This window comes from Podarcis muralis, chromosome 14, assembly GCF_964188315.1.
Source record: "Podarcis muralis chromosome 14, rPodMur119.hap1.1, whole genome shotgun sequence".
NCBI lineage: Eukaryota > Metazoa > Chordata > Lepidosauria > Squamata > Lacertidae > Podarcis > Podarcis muralis.
In genome coordinates this window covers 36,465,434-36,485,881 of record NC_135668.1, presented here as the reverse complement: position 1 = coordinate 36,485,881, position 20,448 = coordinate 36,465,434, and the positions used below count along the sequence as shown (strand labels likewise).

Sequence of the window (20,448 nt, the reverse complement as noted above, 5' to 3'; positions counted from 1 at the left end):
CCTCACCTGGTATTCAGCCAGTGACTTAGTATGCTTCTGAAATTCAAAGGGCTAAATTTACTACAGTCATACCTCAGGTTGCGAATGCTGTGGGTTGCATGTTTTCGAGTTACAGACGCGCCAAACCCAGAAGTACCGTAACGGTTACTTCCAGATTTCGGTGCTCGCTCACGCGCAGAAGCACCAAAACCGCACTTTGCGCATACGCAGAAGCGCGTCGTGCGTGTGTGCAGAGGCGATGCTGCGGGTTGCAAATGTGCCTCCCACAAGGATCACGTTTGCAACTCGAAGTTCCACTGTACTGATACACTCTCCAAAAGAACAAGTTAGCAAATATGCACACCCTCAAGCCAACTGTTTTGGAAATGTATAACCTAAAATAAAATATCAGGGAAAATCCTACTTGCAAGCAGCTTCATCACATCTAAACGCAGGGATCTGGTCAGTCACCAATAAAGTATCAATAATGGTTTTCCCAGACTGCAGGAATCTAAACCTCAAACTAGTAAAGATGAGGGTCACAACTGTGACCTAATAAAAGATGGCAGCGAGAAAGAGGGAAGCACTTTGTACCATTCAACTGAAAATGAGTGGAATGCAATTCTAGTAAATCTTAGCTGATTAGTAATCCTGTCTTATGCTTCTTAGTGGCATTCAGATTCAGCCTCGTGGAGCATTAGCATTATTGTAATCCATTCAACTGGTAAGGATTGAAGTGGGTAACATCAACCGCCAGAGCAGGAGATTCCAACTTTCTTGAATAGATAGAGGTGGCCACGTTCCGCTAGTGAACATCTGTCGTGTCCAAGGATGGGACAGACCACAACAGGGGGTGAGGAATCAAAGGCTGGCAAAGAATTAGGAATGCACAGAAACGGACGTCTTCTGGCTGCGTCATCCACTTCTAGAAGCTTTCTTCGTGCCCATCTATCAAGGCAACTGGCCCTTTTCCAGCCTGACCGCACCGGAGAAAGGATGAGATGGAAAGGGCTGTCATCTGACCAAACGTACAAATGAGATGGAGATGTTAACATATACCACTATTGATGGTGAAATTGTGATCCGTTTCCTTGGTTAGCGTGCAACAAGATGGAAAAATGGTGTTATCTCGTTGGATTTCCCAGAGAGAGGAGCCACTCCATGAAACTTCTAAAGCTGAGCACTTTGGAAGAGCCAACTAATATAAATGATTATGGCTGAGGAATAAAGGAATTGCCTGGTGGACCCTTGAACAGTTAACACATGCAACTTTTCAAATGGCCACAACAATGAAGTCATCTGGTTGGCTGTTAAGGTTACATTCCATCTGGACAAGCTCACAGAGCATGGGAGGAGATGCAAAACACAAACCTTCTCATCTTTAGGGGGGCGCCCTCGCTTCCGGGGGCTTTGCTCATACGTTCTCTTCAGAGGGGATTTTGAGCCTCGCTCTGAAGAAACGGAAGACACCCTCTTCTTCGGCTTCCCTTCAGACAAATTGGCTTTGTGTTTCTCTTCTCCCACTGACTGCTTGCCCCTCTCTTCACTCGAATTCCGCCGATTCTTCTCTTCGGTGGAGTTATGAGAAGCCTGAGAGATTACAGAACAGAGAGGATGAGGAAAAGAAGGGGCATGAGCTGGCATGGATTTTGTTGTCCCCAAACTCACAAAATCCAAACATGAGTTTTGCCAGATATCCGAAGAATGCCAAGGACCCTGAACTCAGGGTTTTAGCAGGTTCAAGCTACTATTTAGAACAGACAAGGAGAGGCAAAGCACAGCTGTGTGTTCTAGGCAGACACCTACTTTATATGGAAAAAAAAGTTCTAACTCCAGAGTGCATAGCAAACACATTCCAACGCTGTAAGGAGATCAAGCCGATCCTTTTGTCACTGTTCACTTTAAGGAAGTCAGAGAGTTGACAGAATTGTGAAACTTAACTGCTTTACAACTTTAAATGTGATCCTAATCACTGTTTCATAGTATAATTCTTGAGACATAATCTGGAACACCTACCTGGCAATAAAGTAAAAACGGAAGCATTTCATTCATTATTCCAGGGAACGGTGTCAGGAGGCAAAACTAAATGAAAGCACACTCACCTGGTCCTTGCCTTTGCCTTTTTTGAGGAATTCTTCCACAGCATCCACAGCTTGCTGGAACCTCTTGCCTTTGTTAATTTTAATCATTTCCTCTTTGTGGGCATGATAAGGCTTCAGCTGCTCCACTTTAATCCAAGCACTAATAAAAGAGAAATCAAAATGGTATTTTCCAGTCATATCGCTCCCAGAGGTAATTGGCAGCCCTTCCAAGCAAGATGTGTGGACAAAACCTGAATACTTTGTCCCCCCACCCCCGTATTCCAAGAGCCTGCCTTGGAACATATATACTTTCCCAAGTGGCATGCTACCTAGCGCCCACAGCAAATCCTCTTCTTGGCTAACTTTATACTGCTTCAGTTATATGTAAGCATTCCCTCCCATACCTCCTCAATTAGAAGTGACCCCAATGTGCTGAAAAAGCAGTTTACTTGTTAACAAACCGCATCTCAAAGATGTTTGTGCCTGTTACAGATAGGTAGCCATGTTGGTCTGCCATAGTCAAAACAAAAAAAATTCCTTCCAGTAGCACCTTAAAGACCAACTAAGTTAGTTCTTCTCAGTAGGTATGTTGCTATAAGAACTAACTTAGTTGGTCTTTAAGGTGCTACTGGAAGGAATTTTTTTTGTTATGTTTGTGCCTGATGTTTTTCAAGCAGAATAGTTCTTCTTCAAGTGCCACTGCTGGTTTTCAATGTGAGTGTCTTCCGTGTTCAAGGAAATCACTAGTGAAATCAGAAGTCACTTCTGACTAAGAGCTATTTTGCTTATAATGAATTGGGTAAATTAAGCTATTAAGGTTTTGCTTTGATTTTCTTGATTCAATCTGGTGATACCCCCTCACCCTGCCAGACTTTCAACTTTCCTTAGCAGCACCTAGCTGAATTAGGAAGAACACCTGTCTTTAGATGAACTCAACTATTACAGAATGAAGGGGAACTTATTCACCTCTTCTGTTTTCTTTTATATGCATTTCCATAGCATTTCTGCTATTTCAAGTCCTAGACTTTGTTCCTAATGACATGTTTTAAATGACATTTCTCCTTCTCAGTAGGTAGGTTGCTATATGTAACCTATTAACTTTACAACTTCTGTCACAGAAACAAAGAATCAGAATCCATGCATATCATTTTATAAGATTAATCAATATTCTATCTACAGAATTCCAGTGGAGTTGCAAAAACCATTGTTTAAATGAGTTGTTGCCTCAATAAAATGCTTAAACACCAACTCAAGAAAATCACATTCCACCTGACTTTTAAGCACCAAAGAATAGTATGCAGTTTTAGTAGACAAAACAATGTGGGAAGAAATTTTGGTCCATTAGAAAAAGGGAATCCAAAAGCAATAGTAATTTGTTTATTAGAACCAAAAGTCTAAGTAAAAAAAGGCTTTTTTCTTTTTATTATTATTTATGAAGTTTATTAGTCATTTTTTTGCCACAGCAACTCAAAGTGAGTTAGAGTATTTTAAGCAAAAAACCCAAACACAGAGATACATTAAAACCAGCATTGGAAAATAACCCTCTACATTAAAACATCTCACCAACACAAAAAGGCCACTGAGAGTTAAAATCCAAATGATTAAAAAGGTATGTTTTTGCATAGCACTTAAGGATATGGTGCCAGGCAAACCTGCCCTGAGCAAGCATTCCACTAGCAGGGAGCTAGCCCAATGAAAAGACCTTTTCTCATGTTGCCATCTTCCAGAATGCCTGTGGAGGGGCCCCACAAAGAAGGCCCTCAGATGATGATTGCAGGGTCTGGGTCAGTTGGGGGGGGGGCACCTAAAACTTCATAGGTCAAAACCAGCACTTTGAATTGTGCCTGGAAATTAACTCATAATCAGCGCTGTCAGGCCAGAATTGTTGTTATATGCTCAGCCTTTCTTGCCCCAGTGAGCAACCTGTGCAATCTGTCCTTCATTCAATCTTCAACTATTACCACAAACTGGGCTCTCCATTATGCCAAGTAACTATTACATCTGTCTTCCTCACAATCCCTACTCACCCGGCCTGATAAAAGTTATGAACTCAAAAAAGCTTTAATTCACTTCTTCTATGACTTGAATTGGTCCTAGCAGAATTATGCTACTATTGATTTCATTCAGACTTTAGTCTTTTAAAGCAGTTTATCCTGACTTAACATATCCACACACACAAATATTTAAGCTTGCAGACAAAACATATTATTATTAATAATATACAGTGCAATGCTAGCTAGACCTACTCAGAAATAAGTCCTAATGAATTAAATTGAGCTTACCTCTAGGTAAGCAGTTAGGCACAAAGCAGCCTTAGTCAGGAGGCTGGGCACTGAGAATGTGTACGGATTAACTCCTTTCCTTGTTTTGGCATCACAGTTGTGCCCTTTTGCTCCAAAATTGGGGAAGATATTATGAACTAGGCCATGTATATGACCATTTCTGGCACTATTCCTTCTACAAACAGCAGCACCAGAATGTGAGCTTTTTCCTTTTATTTTTATTTTAAAACCAAAAATGCCCGTTCACTTATTAAAGTTGGTTATAGTCATGTTCCGCGTTGGGTATTCCCAGTGCTTATACCGGGAGCTTATACCAGGAAGCAGCCCGGGAGCGTGGGGAAGCCACACCACCTGCCCACCGCTCCCAAGCCTCCTAAGGAAGTGGCGGGGGGGGGGGCAGGAAGCAGTGCGGGAGCGCAGGGCAGCGGTGTGCAGCCCACCTACCCACCGTTGCCCAGGCCTAGAGGTAACTCAATTGTGCATCAAGGAAAGCTGTATGAATGGCACCTGCCTGCTTATTTTGAAAAAGGGAACTATGGGGAAGAATACGAAGGCAAGCATAGCACTAAAGCCGTATATCTAACTCTGAATGTCTTATTCAGCAAACCCTCAAGAGTTAAGATTTCTAAAGATTCACAGATGCATACTTTCAAGAAAATTTCTACTAGAAACTTGCCTTTAAAAATAAATAAAAAGAAAGTTGAATTGTGAGGCAACAGTTTGCAATCAAACTGCATATGTAAACAGAGTTTCAACAGCAATATATGAATTTACCTGCCTCACCCTGACATCGCATATGACATCACATTCAGGATAGGTGGCTGTGGCTTGGCTACAATGGTCTCTCAAGCCAAAAGGAGAGGCTTGGTGGACATAACTGGGCCCACAAGCCAGAGCTATTACTTGGTTAAAAAGAAATGTTTCAGTCAAATATTTATGCATTAATTTATTTTTTAAAAAAGGTCAACCGTGACTATTCAGTTTCTTCCTAGAAGCCTACAATCAGGTGATTTAGGGAGATATACCCTATAAAAACATGCATACTGACTTCTTCCTGTTTCTGGCAGGAGAGGGAGGTTGTTTCAACCAAATACAGCACAAAAGAGTCACTTGGGAAGTCCTCCATTGTGAAGTCTTGTGAAATGCACATAGCACACATAGGCATACCAGCATAATATGCCAGAAACTCTCTCCTAGATGCACAAATTTTCTGCATCTGGCAAGACCTACAGTTTTAAGTCGTATTCCCAAATGGCTCTATAATATGATGTTCCTAATCATACATAGAGAGCTGGTGTGGCATAGTAGCTAAGAGGTTAAACTATGTCAGGGTGACCCTGGTTCAAACTTTACCTCTACCATGAATTCAGCCTAACAATCTCAGTTTCCCCCCACTATTTGCACTTTGGGGATAATACTGATCTACCTTACAGGGTGTCTGTTAAAGACTGCAATAAGATAATGCATGTCAAATACTTTGAGTGGTGAAAAACATCATACTAGTTTTTGTTTCGGGAAGTTTTTAATGTTTAATGTTTTCTCGTGTTTTTAATATTCTGTTGGGAGCTACCCAGAGTGGCTGGGGAGGCCCGGCTAGATGGACAGGGTATAAGTAACAAATTATTTTTTATTCTTATTAGTTGTTGTTGTTGCAAATATACAAGTGAGCTATAAATTAGTTTGTCAGAAGGCACATTGGGCTTTTCCTTGACTACTTCAGGTTTATGTTGTTTTTCCTCAAAAGAATGGGTGGAGAGCACTTGCCCAAATGCTGCTTCATTACTGGAGGTACTGCTTTGTTTCCATTACAGAAACTGGAGGAGATAACCAGGATTAACAGAGCATTATCACACTTTGTCAGATGGTAACTAAATTCCCACTTAAAGTGAATGACTGTGACTCAAAGGCTCACCCGAGGATTAGACACAGGTCACAAAGGGCCCATTTCACTGAATGATGATGATGATTATTATTATTATTATTTTAAATCCCACTCTTATCCCAGTTATGTGATAAGAATAAATTCTGCATCATAGAAATTCTTATTTTTTATTTAATAATTTTATATACTGCCCTTCAGCCAAAGATGACAGGACAGTTTAAAGTATAAATGTACTTTGCATCAACTCTCCTGTTTCTATAAACACAGTAAGGGCTAGAAACTTACTTTGCTTGCCTCAGGAAACTATTTTTTTGCAATACAATCTGCTATGCCCCCCTCAAATTGCAGAATACAGAGCCCTGCTTATATCTTGCCTTTCCCTTATACATAAGATGTAGCCTGTACTTGAATGAAATATCCACTGCTCAGCAGACAGAAATCATTCAACAGGACATGATTAAGACATTCCTCAGGCCTTGCTCTTTAGCCAACCTCCTTCACCGAATTATATTATAAACTACATGCCATACTGCTATTTGGTTTGGTTTGGTACATCAACGTTTACATTTGCAATCTGTTCATTAATCTATGCTGGAACTAAACAGCATTCCAGACCATTCGATCCACTTTTCAAAAGTTTCCACTGCAAATAAAAACATACTGCAAATTCTCCCTTCTCCTTTTTTGTTCCCATCTCATGATGTTGTATTATTTCCTACCTGCCCTTCACCATAAACTCCCATAGCAGGTTACAACAATATGAAAATGTAAGGTTAAAACCAGTTTAAAGAATTTACAAAAAATGGAACTACCTAAGGGTGAGGAATAGCAACAGCCTTGAAGCACTGACAGGTACGCCCCAATTAATAGAGGACATATACCTGGCTAGAAAATAAGCACTCTCTCATGCGGCACTGTCAGTCCAAATATTTAAGCTTCAGAAAAAGAAAAGGCAAGTATAAAGGAGGAGTTTATGCTGTTGTCTAAAGCATAATGCATTGAATACTGACACAATGGCCCAGTTTTTAAATGAAATTATCATATGTGGGTGCTTACAACCTCAGATGATTGGTCCATATATCTCAGTAGAAATACTTTGTATAAGTGCAACCAGCAACAAAATGTAGCAACACAGAGTACTTTTTGTTCACTCCCCTTTACATTTCTCCTTCCACATGGTTATCAGGTTTTTATTTTTCCTCCTTCAACATTTTGAATCATTGAATTCTTATGGGGATTTTCAGAGGATTTCCCAAACCCCTTCATTGCTTTTTTCCACTGAAGATTACTGAGCACCCGCAAACCTCTATTGTATCTTGAATCTGCTAATACCTCTCTCTTGTACGTGGTTGATGCAGTTTGGGCTCCAGCTCCTCAAGCACGGGAAGACTTGAAGCAGAAACAGAGGGATGGATGATTATGATACAATATAGAAGGTTCTCCTGGGATTGTTCACGCAGTTCCCAATGGGGTGTGCAGACCAAACTGTTTGCAAAATCCACCATGAGGCAAATGCCTGACCCCTTCCCTTGGTTCTCTGTACATGCAACAGAGATCCCTCTTTACTTCCTGCTCCACTTGTTTATGGAACCCAGAAGTCTGAATTTTGCAAATGAAGAAGACGGTCAAAAATGCCTGCCTTTGATGGGGGCCGGGAGAGAATGAACTAGATTGCTTTTCAGTTTTTTTACACCAACCAGTTTCTTCCTATTTCACTGGACATCACTGATATCAACTGCAACAATATTCAATATGTAAGTCTGACTTTCAAATTAACAAACCTTACATTAAACCTGCAGCCCTCCAGGTATTACCTGACTAGAATGCCCGCCATCCCTGACCACTGGCCATGCTAGCTGGGCTGATGGGAGCTGAAGTCCAACATCTGGAAGGCCACAGGTTCCCCAGCCTTGATATAAATCTCAATGCCAACTACATGCTGTCAAATTCTTCCTAATGCAGGGAATGTGGATGTGTGTTAAACTGTCTTAAAAAAGCTATGGACATTTCTGATGCCTAGGTAAGCTGGTACATCGGCTTCTTCAGCCTTGACCAGCACATAGGCTCTAGAGGTTTCTGCTGCTAGCTGATAAATTAAGACTATTTTTACTGGTCATGAAATTGCACTGTGCCAGCTTTTCTACAAAGGCTCTAAAGTTTAAAAATAGATCCCCCTGGCAGAAAAGAAGTGGGTACATACTGATCTTCAGTCCCAAAAAACTTCACAAAGAAGCACTTCTTCCCACGAGGCTTCTTCAGGTCCTTAGGCGGGTTAACAATCTGAGAGAGAAACACAGGAAGCCACAATTAGAGGTAATAAAAATGGAACTTTTCAAACATTCTCCACACACACAACCCGCTCCAAAATCTTTGAATGTGTTGGTAAAGACTGTTGTGAAACAAGATTAGGGGGGGGGGGGAGAGAATACCTTGTAACTAAAGGTATATTCACGCCAGAAAAAGAAGGCCCATATTCCTGAGTGCAGTGCTACTCTTAAAACTTTGGGCTAAGCTTATTACAAAAATGCAAGTAACATGTTTTTACAGGTATATGTAAAAATATCTCATTCTGAGATTTTTCTGGAAATCAATTATGTCAAACTACTTGTGTAACACGTTTTAGGACTCTGGGTCACTAGGATGTACCCTAACAACTTGCACCACTCATGTCAATCAACGAGCAAATGAGGCTATCTGTGTATTATGCTGTTCACAGCATGATGCCTCGCAATCATGCCAGTTACGCTGATATAGACTAAGTTTAGATGGTAATTCTGCAACAGGCTTTGCATAGTTAAGTACACCATACACAACACAGCATCAGGACAGACTGTAATTATCCCTACAGTAACAAACTGATTGCAAGGTAAATACTACAAAAGCACCAGCTTTTCAGGAGATAAATCCAGACATTTGTCACACTTGTCAATCATTTATCTGAGTGAATGGAAGTAATCAAACACTGTACTAATTGGTGATATATCAAATAATGAAATAAAGTAATTGCAGTAACTGTGCCTTTGCTTCTAGCAGACACAGATACTGAATTGATATTGAAACACCCACACTGAGCTCCTCCTACTAAAATTTTGCTAAGATGTTCCATTCTTTTATAGACAGTAGAACTGTGAGGCCAGAGAATGAAAAACAGGCTGACAGCATTTCTGTAAGAGAATCAAACCCAAGCAATGAATTATGGTACATGAGCATGCTTTTCCTGCAGATCTAGAGTAACAGCACAAGAGAACAAGACTGAGTAGCTTTGTAAGGTACGGATGACATGGGCACACCATGCCATTGAGGCAACTCCTTTTCACCGGCCCGGCTGAACCAATTAATCTCTACAGGGCCCCCGAGAGCCTGCCCCCAGCAACTGCAGGCCAGGCCAACTATGTGTGATTTCCCCCAGCATGGCATCTCTTAGCATATAATCATGGAACTTCTGGTGGATATTATTTAGGCCTAAATCTGGAGCTTTTACAAAACAAAAATACATTTACAACTAAATCTTTAGCCTTCAAATTTTCCTTTTTGCTGTTATTCATTGTCATTTGAGTGAATGTCCCACTGAACTCAAATGGGATTTATTTCATTCATAAGATCTGATTGCACATTTTATTTGAGGGTGGTGTCAAGGCTTATTTATGAAGAAAGGGAAAGCAGTTTTTCAGAAAGACAGAAAAAGGGTTAAGTAGCTACATCCAGGAATACAATTGATTTCAAAACCCACCTAAACTGGTATAGATTCACTTTGGTTTATGTAACATGCTGTGGGTCAACTGATAATTGCAGGAAATGTAGATCTACACATTGCATTTGACATTAATAAAAATACGTTACCCCAATAAAGAGAACACCAAAAAGTAAGTGAAGTGCACACTAGAACTCACCTTTCCTGGCCAAGGAGGATAACGGCCCAGCTTCCCCCTATAGAAAAACCAGAAGTCAGCCAATGGCTATGAAAAACAGCAGAAACTCTTCAACATTCTTCACTTACACAGTACTACTAGAAAACAAAACTGAGAGCAATTTAGGGGGGAAGTATGAATCCAGGACAATATTCTTCCATGGATGCTAAAAAATGTTCCCTTCCCTGGAACTGAGGCAAAATCTCACTAGTATCTTCTTTTGTGCATGTTCCCAAGCATAGCAAGTTGACTTACAAACATATCCAAACACATTTGCTGGACTGCCTGCGAAATCAGTCTTTTTTTAATCATCAAATTTCCCAGCTTCTTCACCTGAAGGGAATTCTTTTTTGCCACAGGCATTCAGGTCAGTGGCTATTTACAATCCTTGTGACAAGCCTCCCAAGGGCAGATGTCAGTAGGACAAATAAAGCAACCAGAAAAATAAAGCAACCAGAAAAATAAAGCAACCAGAAACATGCTTGGTTTTCCTAAATTTCAACTACCCCCTTTTCATTTATCCTGCATAAATTGGTTGCATGCATGTTTAGCTTGCAATGAGTACAGATTGCCTCAGGACCACACCAGGCTGAACCTCATAACTGTATTATCCATCGAATCCCAGATAACAGCCAGCAATTCCTTAAATGCACCACTTTTCAAATTAAAATAGTATCTCTTGGGTCCCACAATATCTGAAGAGCCCAGATCCAAGGACTGTTCACATCTGACTGTTTCCTCACAAAGAGAGCTGCCATACATGGAATAACATTGACACCTATCTACATGATTATATATGAAAACTGAGGTCCCTGGAACACATGGTCTCATCTAGACATGTATTCATGACAAAAGACAGGCATGTGAGTTTCAACTTTACAGCTTACAAAATTCTCCACACACACCATGTTGTACTCCTTAGAGATACAGGTGTTCATGTTATGCCCCATCAATATTCTTTCATCACTAAAACCATTAAATCACTTCCCCACAGAAAGTGGAGGGAAACAGATTACATATGCTCACAGCATCACTAGACCCTTAGCTTAGGTAGGGTGAATGGTTTTATACATCTTCCATTGTCACAGAACAGAAATGGTTTAAAGTTAAGGTTCTACAAACAATAAAATATGAGCTAACATATAAGAAGCCAATGTTGTGCCTTCTGGATGTTATTGGACAATGGACACTAATTCCCAACATTTCTGACCTTTGGCTGTGGTGGTTGGGGCTGATGGAATTGGTAGTTCAATGACATCTTAAGTGCAACACACTGGTGACTCCTGCCTGGAGGTCAACTGGGAAAAGTACTTAGAAAACAGGTTTTTAAAGGGTAGCGTTCAACTAAATTTTACTCTGAGTAGACTCACTGAAACTAATAGGCCCAACTTAATGACATTAATTAATTTAAAAGGATCTACTCTGACTAAAACTTTGTTGACTACAACCCCAAACCTCTGCATTTTATTTCAGGCAATACAGTGGTACCTCAGGTTACAGACTACGCTAACCCAAAAATAGTACCTCGGGTTAAGCACTTTGCTTCAGAATGAGAACAGAAATCGCGCAGCAGTGGGAGGCCCCATTAGCTAAAGTAGTGCTTCAGGTTAAGAACAGTTTCAGGTTAAGAATGGACCTCCAGAATGAATTAAGTTCTTAACCCGAGGTACCACTGTATACCTGTCTGATTCCCCACCCTACCCCCCTTGGGGGAAAAGGTTATCTGCAACATTTCCTGACTTTTTTTACTAGGACGCCTTTAAGAGAATAGCCCTAAAATTCTAAGTTTGTTTCAGGCTGGTCAAAGAATGTGCATTTTTCATTAGCTTCATGTATTGAGGTTCTCTTTAATGCCGCTAAATATGGAAACCTAATGATTTTCTCATGAAAGAATGTGCTGCAGTCACTTTTAAGTAACTTATTCTGAATTGTTCATGCAACTACTTTACATGGAAGGGAAATGGAGTGCACACAGCAGTAAGGTACCTCAAATGCTGGAATTTGTCAGAAATAAAGGGGTGCAGGATATGTTTTGCCCTAGCTATTATATGCCAAATAGTTCACTGTATGATTGTTATCCCATTTCTAATAATAGTCCAAGTGGAAAAAATGTTGGTGTATAATGTACAGTTGATTGAAAGACCAAGTCTCAGAGGTCCAGGTGCTATGTTTTTACTTGAGTACAATCTGAAAAACAGGTTATACACACTTTGCAATGTCTATTCAGCTTCTTTTCCATGATGCTTCCACAAATCATGTTAATATCTTGTGGATTTTTAGTGGTTCCAAACCTTCTAGGGCCCAAATTGGGCAAAGAATATGAAGGGTTTTGCCTCAAACTCTTACACAAACCAAATTTTGGGGAGAATTTTTAACCCAAGGAATGGAGGGTTGTCTAGAAAAATAATAATGCAGAGATTAAGTAATCCCCTGAGGTAACCACAAAACACTGCAATAATGGTCCTTATTTTGTAGTCTACTAGATAATATACATAAATGCTGTTTCCAATAAATGTTATTCACAATATTGAGGCTATTCCTTATATTTATGTTGCCTTTCTTTGCTGTCTACAAAATCCATGTAAAACAACTTATCATAAAGCTGGTTTTAAATTCATATAGCTTAACACACAAGATGCATAGTCCTTGACTTACGGCCTGTTTATCTCAGTTTAGATTAAACCAGCACAGGCAAGCCATACTGCTAAGCTCAATCAAAATAGTCTGTTTCCATGACTCCACAGGCTTGTTTACAAAAAAAGAAAGAAAAAGCAATAGTGTAACTTGGGCTTAGACTGCAAGAGATAATAGACTGCACAGATCATTATATGCTAAAAGATATAGGCTTGGGACTAGAATGTGCCTTGTGTTTGCAGAAGAGGATGAGTGCCCATGGAGGCTCCCCCCAAAGGCACTGGGGGGGGGGAGCAGAAATATATTAGCTGATTCCACTCCCCGCCTCCTGCAGTTCCTCTGATACAGTTGCCAACGTTCCTTTTGGAGCAGCTTTTCAGGGGACTCAGGGCGGGGAAGAAGTAAATGGCAGAAATCGCTTTCCTCCCTTCCTACAGCAGGAGCATCCAGTGTCTTGACTTGACTCACAGGAACTCTGGATCCTGTCCATACTGTAAAAAAAAAAATACTAAATAATAAAATAAATAATTTAGGTTTCTTACAATATGAAACACCTGGGGATCCACTGCCAACCCAAAGCTTAAGCTCTCTCTCACACAATCATATTTCTAAGCTACAGTTTGCAGAGCTTTGGTGACAGTTTGCACACTTGGCCATCCTAAGACAAGTTACAAACACCATGGTAGGTCAAGGCGAAAATAGCTAGTCCACACAGGAGAAAGACTAATAGGCATGGTTGGGTGGGGGGAAAGGATTTCCAGTAATTAGGTGGCAGAATCAAATTAAGCAGCAAGTCCTAAAGAATGGGGAAATGCCGTAATTCTTAGCCTAGACCAGTGTTTCTCAAACTTGGGTCTTAACTGTTGTTGGGACTAGAAGTCTCATCATCCCTGACCACTAGTCCTGCCAGCTAGGGAGTTGTAGTCCAACAACAGCTGGCAACCCAAGTTTGAGAAACACTGGCCTAGATGATCAGGCCCCTCATATTTTTCAAATTCTACCAGCAGCTATTGGTCAAGCTGTGCACTTTAAGGCTGCTTGGAACCCGAAGTTAACAACTGAGATAGGCTAAATGCACTGGATTAGACAAACATCATACTTTATTACTATTTGAGAAGCAGTGATGCGGGTTTTCCAGATAATTTTTAGTTAGAAAAATATTGATGCTTTAAACAGAGCATAATTTGATCTTGAATATTTGACTTCAGCTAAATATAAACACACTTGCAGCCCCAAGTTTATATGGATTTTAGGTTTGGCCTTGATTTTAACTGCACAGCGAATCTGATGAATTCATGCTTGGTTTGTATTTGTATTTTACCTATTTACAAAACAAAATGTACTCTCTTCCTTTTTCTAAGATCACATGAAAAACATTTAATTACAACTTTGAAACTGTCATGCAGAAAACAGTTTGTCTAATGTTACACTGGCATGAACTAATGAATTTTACAAAGCAATGAATTTTTAGAAATGAAAATATTTCAGCCCTACATCACTGATGAGAAGTGAAACTGACACAGATACTTACACCTCTTAGACAATTCAATATTATACAATATGTAGATAGAAGCCTTGTAATCCAAATCTTGCTATGGTTTCATTCATTATTAAAAACTGGTCCAACCCTGATGACACCCATGAATACATGATTAAATAGGTAACAATAAAACATGCAACAAAATAGCCAACCGGCAGTCAGCAACATTCTAGCTTAATAAAAATTAAAAAAACCTCAAGAAAAAAGGCAGATTCGGGGTTAGATATGAAAGGTGTATACAGTGGTACCTCAGATTACATGCGCTTCAGGTTACACACTCTGCTAACCCAGAAATAGTGTTTCAGGTTAAGAACTTTGCTTCAGGATAAGAACAGAAATCAGGCTCCGGCGGTGCGGCAGCAGCAGCAGGCCCCATTAGCTAAAGTGGTGCTTTAGGTTAAGAACAGTTTCAGGTTAAGAACGGACCTCCAGAACAAATTAAGCACTTAACCTGAGGTACCAGTATATAGGTGCATAAAAATATGGAGTCTTTTTTATAGGGAGGTCTCATACAGGAATCTACAAGTTTTAGCTGGTGGTCTTAGCCAGCTGTTACTTGCAGATGACCAATGACCATTTTTTCCATGACACCCGACAAAAAAAGCAGCTCTGGAGAGAAAATGTGTCAGTTTCTCACTGCTTTTCAGTACCTTCAAACTGTAATACAAAGAGTTATGATGCTTCCAAGTGTATGAAAACACCAAACCCAAAGTGAGCAGCTGGTCCCTTCCCTCAAATCTTCTGTACAAGTGCTGGGAGATTTGAGGGAAGGGCAGGTCTGTATTTCCTGCTTGGCACAAAACAAGCCCCCCTGCCACCATAATGTAGGGGAAGAGGACTAAGGGATTACTTTCCCTTTTATACAAAACTTATTGAGAAGCAATTTTGCCCCAACGAAATATAAAAATCTGGTGGGAATCATATTGGGATATAAACATTGAAGAAGATAAATAGAATTTTTTAGGGACCAAAGCACCATATAAATATGTCAGCAAATCCTAGGGAATATTCACTAAATACTGCATGGGTGTTATTTAACACTGAGGTGCCTATCTTATACACAGCCCAATAGCTCTCTGTTCTGTTGCAGAGGATGCCAAATTATAGGTACATACCAGCATATGTGGTGGGAATGTCCACAAAGTAGAATTTTCGAAGAAAGTTTTTAAAAGGTTATCTCAGATTATAGCTCAGACAATTCCAGTAACACCAGCATTAGCCTTACTTAATTTATATATTCCAAATATGGACAAATGAGGAAGGAATTAATAACATTTATTAACAGCAACTAGAACGGTAATAGCCAGAACTTGGAAAACCTTGAATTTAATGAATATTGATCACTGGTATAGTATAGTCTGGGAAACAATGGAAAAGCTGTCACAAAAATTGAAGGTGGCAAGGGGACAAAGAAACAAGACATTTTACAAGGTATGGGGTGAATTAATTAAATATACAAATAAAATAACACATACCTTGCAATATGGCATAGATAAGCAGGTACTATTCATTAGCTTTCCCGTATTAATCTGTGTTTTCTAAGTTGATTTATTGAAGAATTCATTTTACTGGTTTATTGAAACCACCTGATTATTATGTACTGTAAAATAATGTTTAGTATTTTACTTCCCTAGTGATCCATTTTTTGTTAGTCACGTCATGTTTTATTATTTATGTGTGTACAAAAAATGCAGGGGAAGAGATATCATGTGCTGAGATTTGAGTTTGTGGGTGTGCTTTAATTAGATTCACAGTCGCCAACAGCAATTTGGCAAGTGCATTTGTGGAACCCTGACTTCATGCCACTGAAAATTCATCTTCTCCTACTTGTGTAGGTAGAAGTTATATCAGAAAGCACAAAGGGAAATGAAAGCAATTACCTTTCTCCTGGTGTGGAAGACAGACCGCAAATGGCCCTTTCCCTTAGGACAGGCTTTTCCAATCTGTTGCCCTCCAGAAGCTGTTGGACTACAATGCCTATCATCCCTGCCGATGCTTACTTCACTGATACTTCTAACACCACTCCTTTAACTGGCTTTGCTGTCCATAAACCAAGAGTGGAGGAACTGTGTGGCCCTCTAGGGGTTACTTGACTACAACTTCCATAATCTATGGCTACTAGCCATGCTGGCTCATAGAAATTAGAGAAGAACAAAGTTGTTCTACAAAGTGAGCACTACACTTTGTAGATCCAAAAGTTCAAGCAAGCACCAGTTTTTGAAAGTTTGTCATGGGTTACATGTAGGAAACCATTCCCCCTACTTTAGCGATATTAACAGCCATTGCACAAGTCCCCATGTTAATCTTGGACCTATTCACAGGGCTAGGAAACAACATTCCTGCCAATAAGAGAGCAAAGCAATTAAGGAAGGGCCGAAAGCTGCTGTACTAGACACAAACCTGGAAGCAAAAGACCAAGAATCAACACTGGCATATAGAACAAGCAGCAACCAAGTTGATTGTTGTTGTTGTTATGAGATTAAGTTAGGCTGGCATTCACTCACTCACTCTGCTGCCATCCCTTTTTATAGCACATTTCTCAATATTTGGTGATCATCTAACATACTATATTAGCACATGACTAAATAATCATCAAAGTCTATCCACAAAGCTACATGCAAATTCCAACTTGAACTCATATTTAACGACTTCACAAGTTGAGTACACCAGCCAACACAGACTGGAAATGCATCATCTGAATAAATCACATTCTAGCTACTCTGTTAGCAAGTCTAAAGAGAAATCCGAGATGGTTATTGCCAGGATTGTATAATTAGTTTTCTTTGGTATATAAGCTAATACAAACTTGCAAGTTGGGTATATACCGTATTTTTTGCCCCATAGGACGCACCTAGTTTTTTTTTGGGGGGGGAATAAAGGGGAAAAAATTATTTCCCCCCCCCAGGCGTGGGGCTGGGGCGGGGGAAGCCCGAGCTTCCCCCGACCCCAGAACAGGCAGCTCTCCACAAGCCTTGGGAGACCAGCGCGACTTCCCGCCGGGCTCCCACGGCTTGTGGATATCTGCCTGAAGCCCAAACCAGGTCGGGGGACAGCGGGATGGCGGCGCTGTGCCTCCCCGCTGTCCCCCAAGCTTGTGGGGCTGGCGGCGGGGAGAAACGCGCCCCCACCACCAGCCTCCAAACCAGGTCGGGGAACCGAAGCCCGGGGCGCGCTATACAGGCTTCGAGATGCAGGCTGCTATCCGCAAGCCTAGGGAGCCCAATGGGAACTCCCCCGGGCTCCCAAGGCTTGCTGAGAGCTTCCTGAAGCGCAAGAGGGGTCGGTGCGCACCAACCGCTCTCCAGGCTTCAGCGAAAGCCTGCATTCGCCCCATAGGATGCACACACATTTCCCCTTCATTTTTGGAGGGGAAAAAGTGCGTCCTATAGGGCGAAAAATACGGTAGCTATTTGTTTCAAAGTTAAAACAAATCTGTTTAAGACCACCATTTAGAAGAATTAACAGAAACACTAAATGAGAAAATGCTTAATAGAAGTCATTATTAGAGGGGGGGACGGACATAGGAATATGATTTCTTTGAAAGGCAGAGGTATCTGCCAATAAGCCACACTTATATGTAAAGATGAATAATTGCCAGTTTTTCCAGATTCTCAATAGCTGCTCCAAAAAATTTACCATTCACCATGTTCTCTTGGGAGCAAAATCTGTGTACTGTAGTTCTAGTGCTTTATGACCCATCTTGAGGACACAAAAATAAATTGCTCAGTGGCTCTTGAAATAAGTCATATTGCTCAGACACCACTGCTCAATGAAGACAGGGGTTTAACTACCAGAAGCAGACTCACTACTTGCTTGGCATTCAATGGCCTTGAGCTACTACCCTGGAAAAAACCCAGGCTTCACAGGCCCAGATAAAAATTTCATAGAATTAAGTCTTGCTTCCAGTTCTGTATTTGTGCACCAACTCCAGCACAGTCACATATAATTACTGGCTCCTTCTCTTACAAAAGGTGGCCATTACACCGGCAATTCCAGATGATTACCCATTTGGTACCTCAACCCAAACACAACCAAGCAATGACACCAACCCTGCATTTAAGCACCGGCCTAGAAACCATAAAGGGACTAATTCATAAAACTGAGTACATAAAATTCTATGCTAGTGAATGAATGGGCTGGCAGAGAATCAGATGAGGAAAGTGCCCACCCCCAGCACAGAAACACAACAGTTTGCTGCAAGAGTGCGACCCTCCATCTCTTTTTCGCCAATCCCCAGAAGGCTAGCAAACATTTTTGCAGACTAACAATGTTATTTCCAGAGTATCCTCACTGCATTATGTGGGATTTTCAACAATCACTTTGTGCTTGTTAATTAAGAACATAATTTGAAGTTCTGGTTTTTGTAAAATATATTTTTGGGCATATAATGAAGAGACAGTCAAGATGTATCAAATAATTTTATGGAACAGCTCCCTTGTGGCTCTTAGTGCATAATATGATTGTGGGAAGTCACAAAGGAGCAGGGAGAAAAGGGTTTGTATTACTCATTGAACAAATTCCAATGTAGCTCAACTTATTTGCCCACTTCTAAACTATGCGTTAACAAAAGCCATACATTCTGTTGTTATAACATTCTAGAAAGGATCCAAATTTAGAAAGCATTTTTTGCAGAGTAACTACTACACTTCATTATAATTTAAACCTGGTTAGCTGTTGTACTGGGGGCAGGTTCCTCGGTTTTTCAAGTAACTCAATTGGACTAACTAGTCTAAAAAAGGAAAGTATCCTTTTGGTAGAGAAGCCATTACACTTTTCATGCTTCCCATTCGTAAAGTGGCTGCATTGGTGATCTATCCCACAAGACGAAATGAGAATAAAAATGAGAACAAAAGCTTCTGAGGACATTACCCAGTGCACACTTACGTGGAAGTATGCTCCCCTAATCTTAGTGGAACTTACTTCAGAGTAAATATCAATAGGATTACAATATAAAACCTGAGTTTAAATCCCAGCTCAGCTATGGACTAACTCGGTGGCTTTGGCCAAGTCACTACCTCTCCACTTCAGATCCTGCAAAGAAGAACAGCAGCAACCTGAATCACAGGGTTGCTGTAAAAGTAAAATAAAACAGTAAGACATTTGTACATTAAGCGTGTTATTTAAAATAACTATCACTATTAATAACTTTGTGTGTGACAACTCTGCTTTAAGTACTCACTGCAATTTACAATGATTTCAAGAAGTCAGATTTCAACAGTAAACAATAGCTTCCAGAACAACTCTCACTGAATTTAGTCGGTCCAATTAAAAGGATCACTCATCGAGCCACCTAGAACTCCATTTATTTAGCAGTAACCTTGATTTGAATTTTCAAAGTACTTTTAATTAATTAATTGTCGTACAATTCTAATTACAATCTTTGCTCCATTCCGGAATATGTCTGTGCCATTTTCTCCACAATGCTGTCTAAAAACTAAAACTAAAGGGAAAAAAGTAGCTTGCTTAAGGCTTCAATAAGTTTGATCCTAAGACTTCCTGGCTCACACTGAGTGCTGGCAGGAATTTACCCTTGGCTCCATTTCTATTACCAAAAGACCAACCCAATTGATGCGGAATATCCCTTCCTCACAAGTTTGCCAGCTTACTGAGAATATTAGCACGCACTCCCCCCCCCTCCCCACAACCAAGTTTGCCTCTTTACCTCAGTTTCTTCCAGTACTAGAAATGCAGAAAACCAGAGGAGGCCCAAGCCTCTTAACTATTGAAGTTGCGTATTTAGGAAACTGTAGTGACCCCCAATATGGCTACATTTAATGGAAGCCATGGGGTGGTGTTTCAGATTTAACTCCTCCCCATCTCCCGACCACCCGGGTAATGTTACTCGTTTTCTCCGCTCACACCAAAGCTTACCTTTCTCTGTCTCTTAAAAGTGAACTCCTCTCACGCGCAACATGCCCCAGGCCGCGCCGCCCTTCGAGTCGAGTCGCCCGCCGCCACCTCCAGCAGCCCCCCTACGACTTCCTCCACCCCCTTAAAGGTGGCAAATTTCCCCTCCAGGAAGGTGGAGCCCCACATCCCGCCCCAAGTCCTCGCGGGGCTGACTTGCCCGTGCCTCCTCCCACAAGGCGAGTCCGTGTTTGTGCCTGAAGAAGGGGGGGGGGTGTCTCTCCCTCGCAGGACT

At 40.8% G+C, this 20,448-nt stretch overlaps 1 protein-coding gene across 23 annotated transcripts in view; it reads right to left on the bottom strand.

The window, feature by feature from the left end:
* Nucleotides 1–20,448, bottom strand: part of GLYR1 (glyoxylate reductase 1 homolog) — a 41,701-nt gene that overhangs the window by 20,967 nt on the left and 286 nt on the right. For 13 of the 23 annotated variants that reach the window (XM_028705221.2, XM_028705222.2, XM_028705226.2 and 10 more), the window contains exons 2-6: nt 10,115–10,151; nt 8,425–8,504; nt 7,557–7,613; nt 2,082–2,220; nt 1,351–1,569 (exon numbers count right to left, since the gene is read on the bottom strand). In XM_028705221.2, the coding sequence (XP_028561054.1) occupies nt 1,351–1,569; nt 2,082–2,220; nt 7,557–7,613; nt 8,425–8,504; nt 10,115–10,151 (532 nt within the window). Of the gene's footprint in view, nt 1–1,350; nt 1,570–2,081; nt 2,221–7,556; nt 7,614–8,424; nt 8,505–10,114; nt 10,152–20,177; nt 20,265–20,448 lie in introns of those variants that run through there. The other 10 variants (XM_028705234.2, XM_028705238.2, XM_028705236.2 and 7 more) reach the window with 5 other exon arrangements.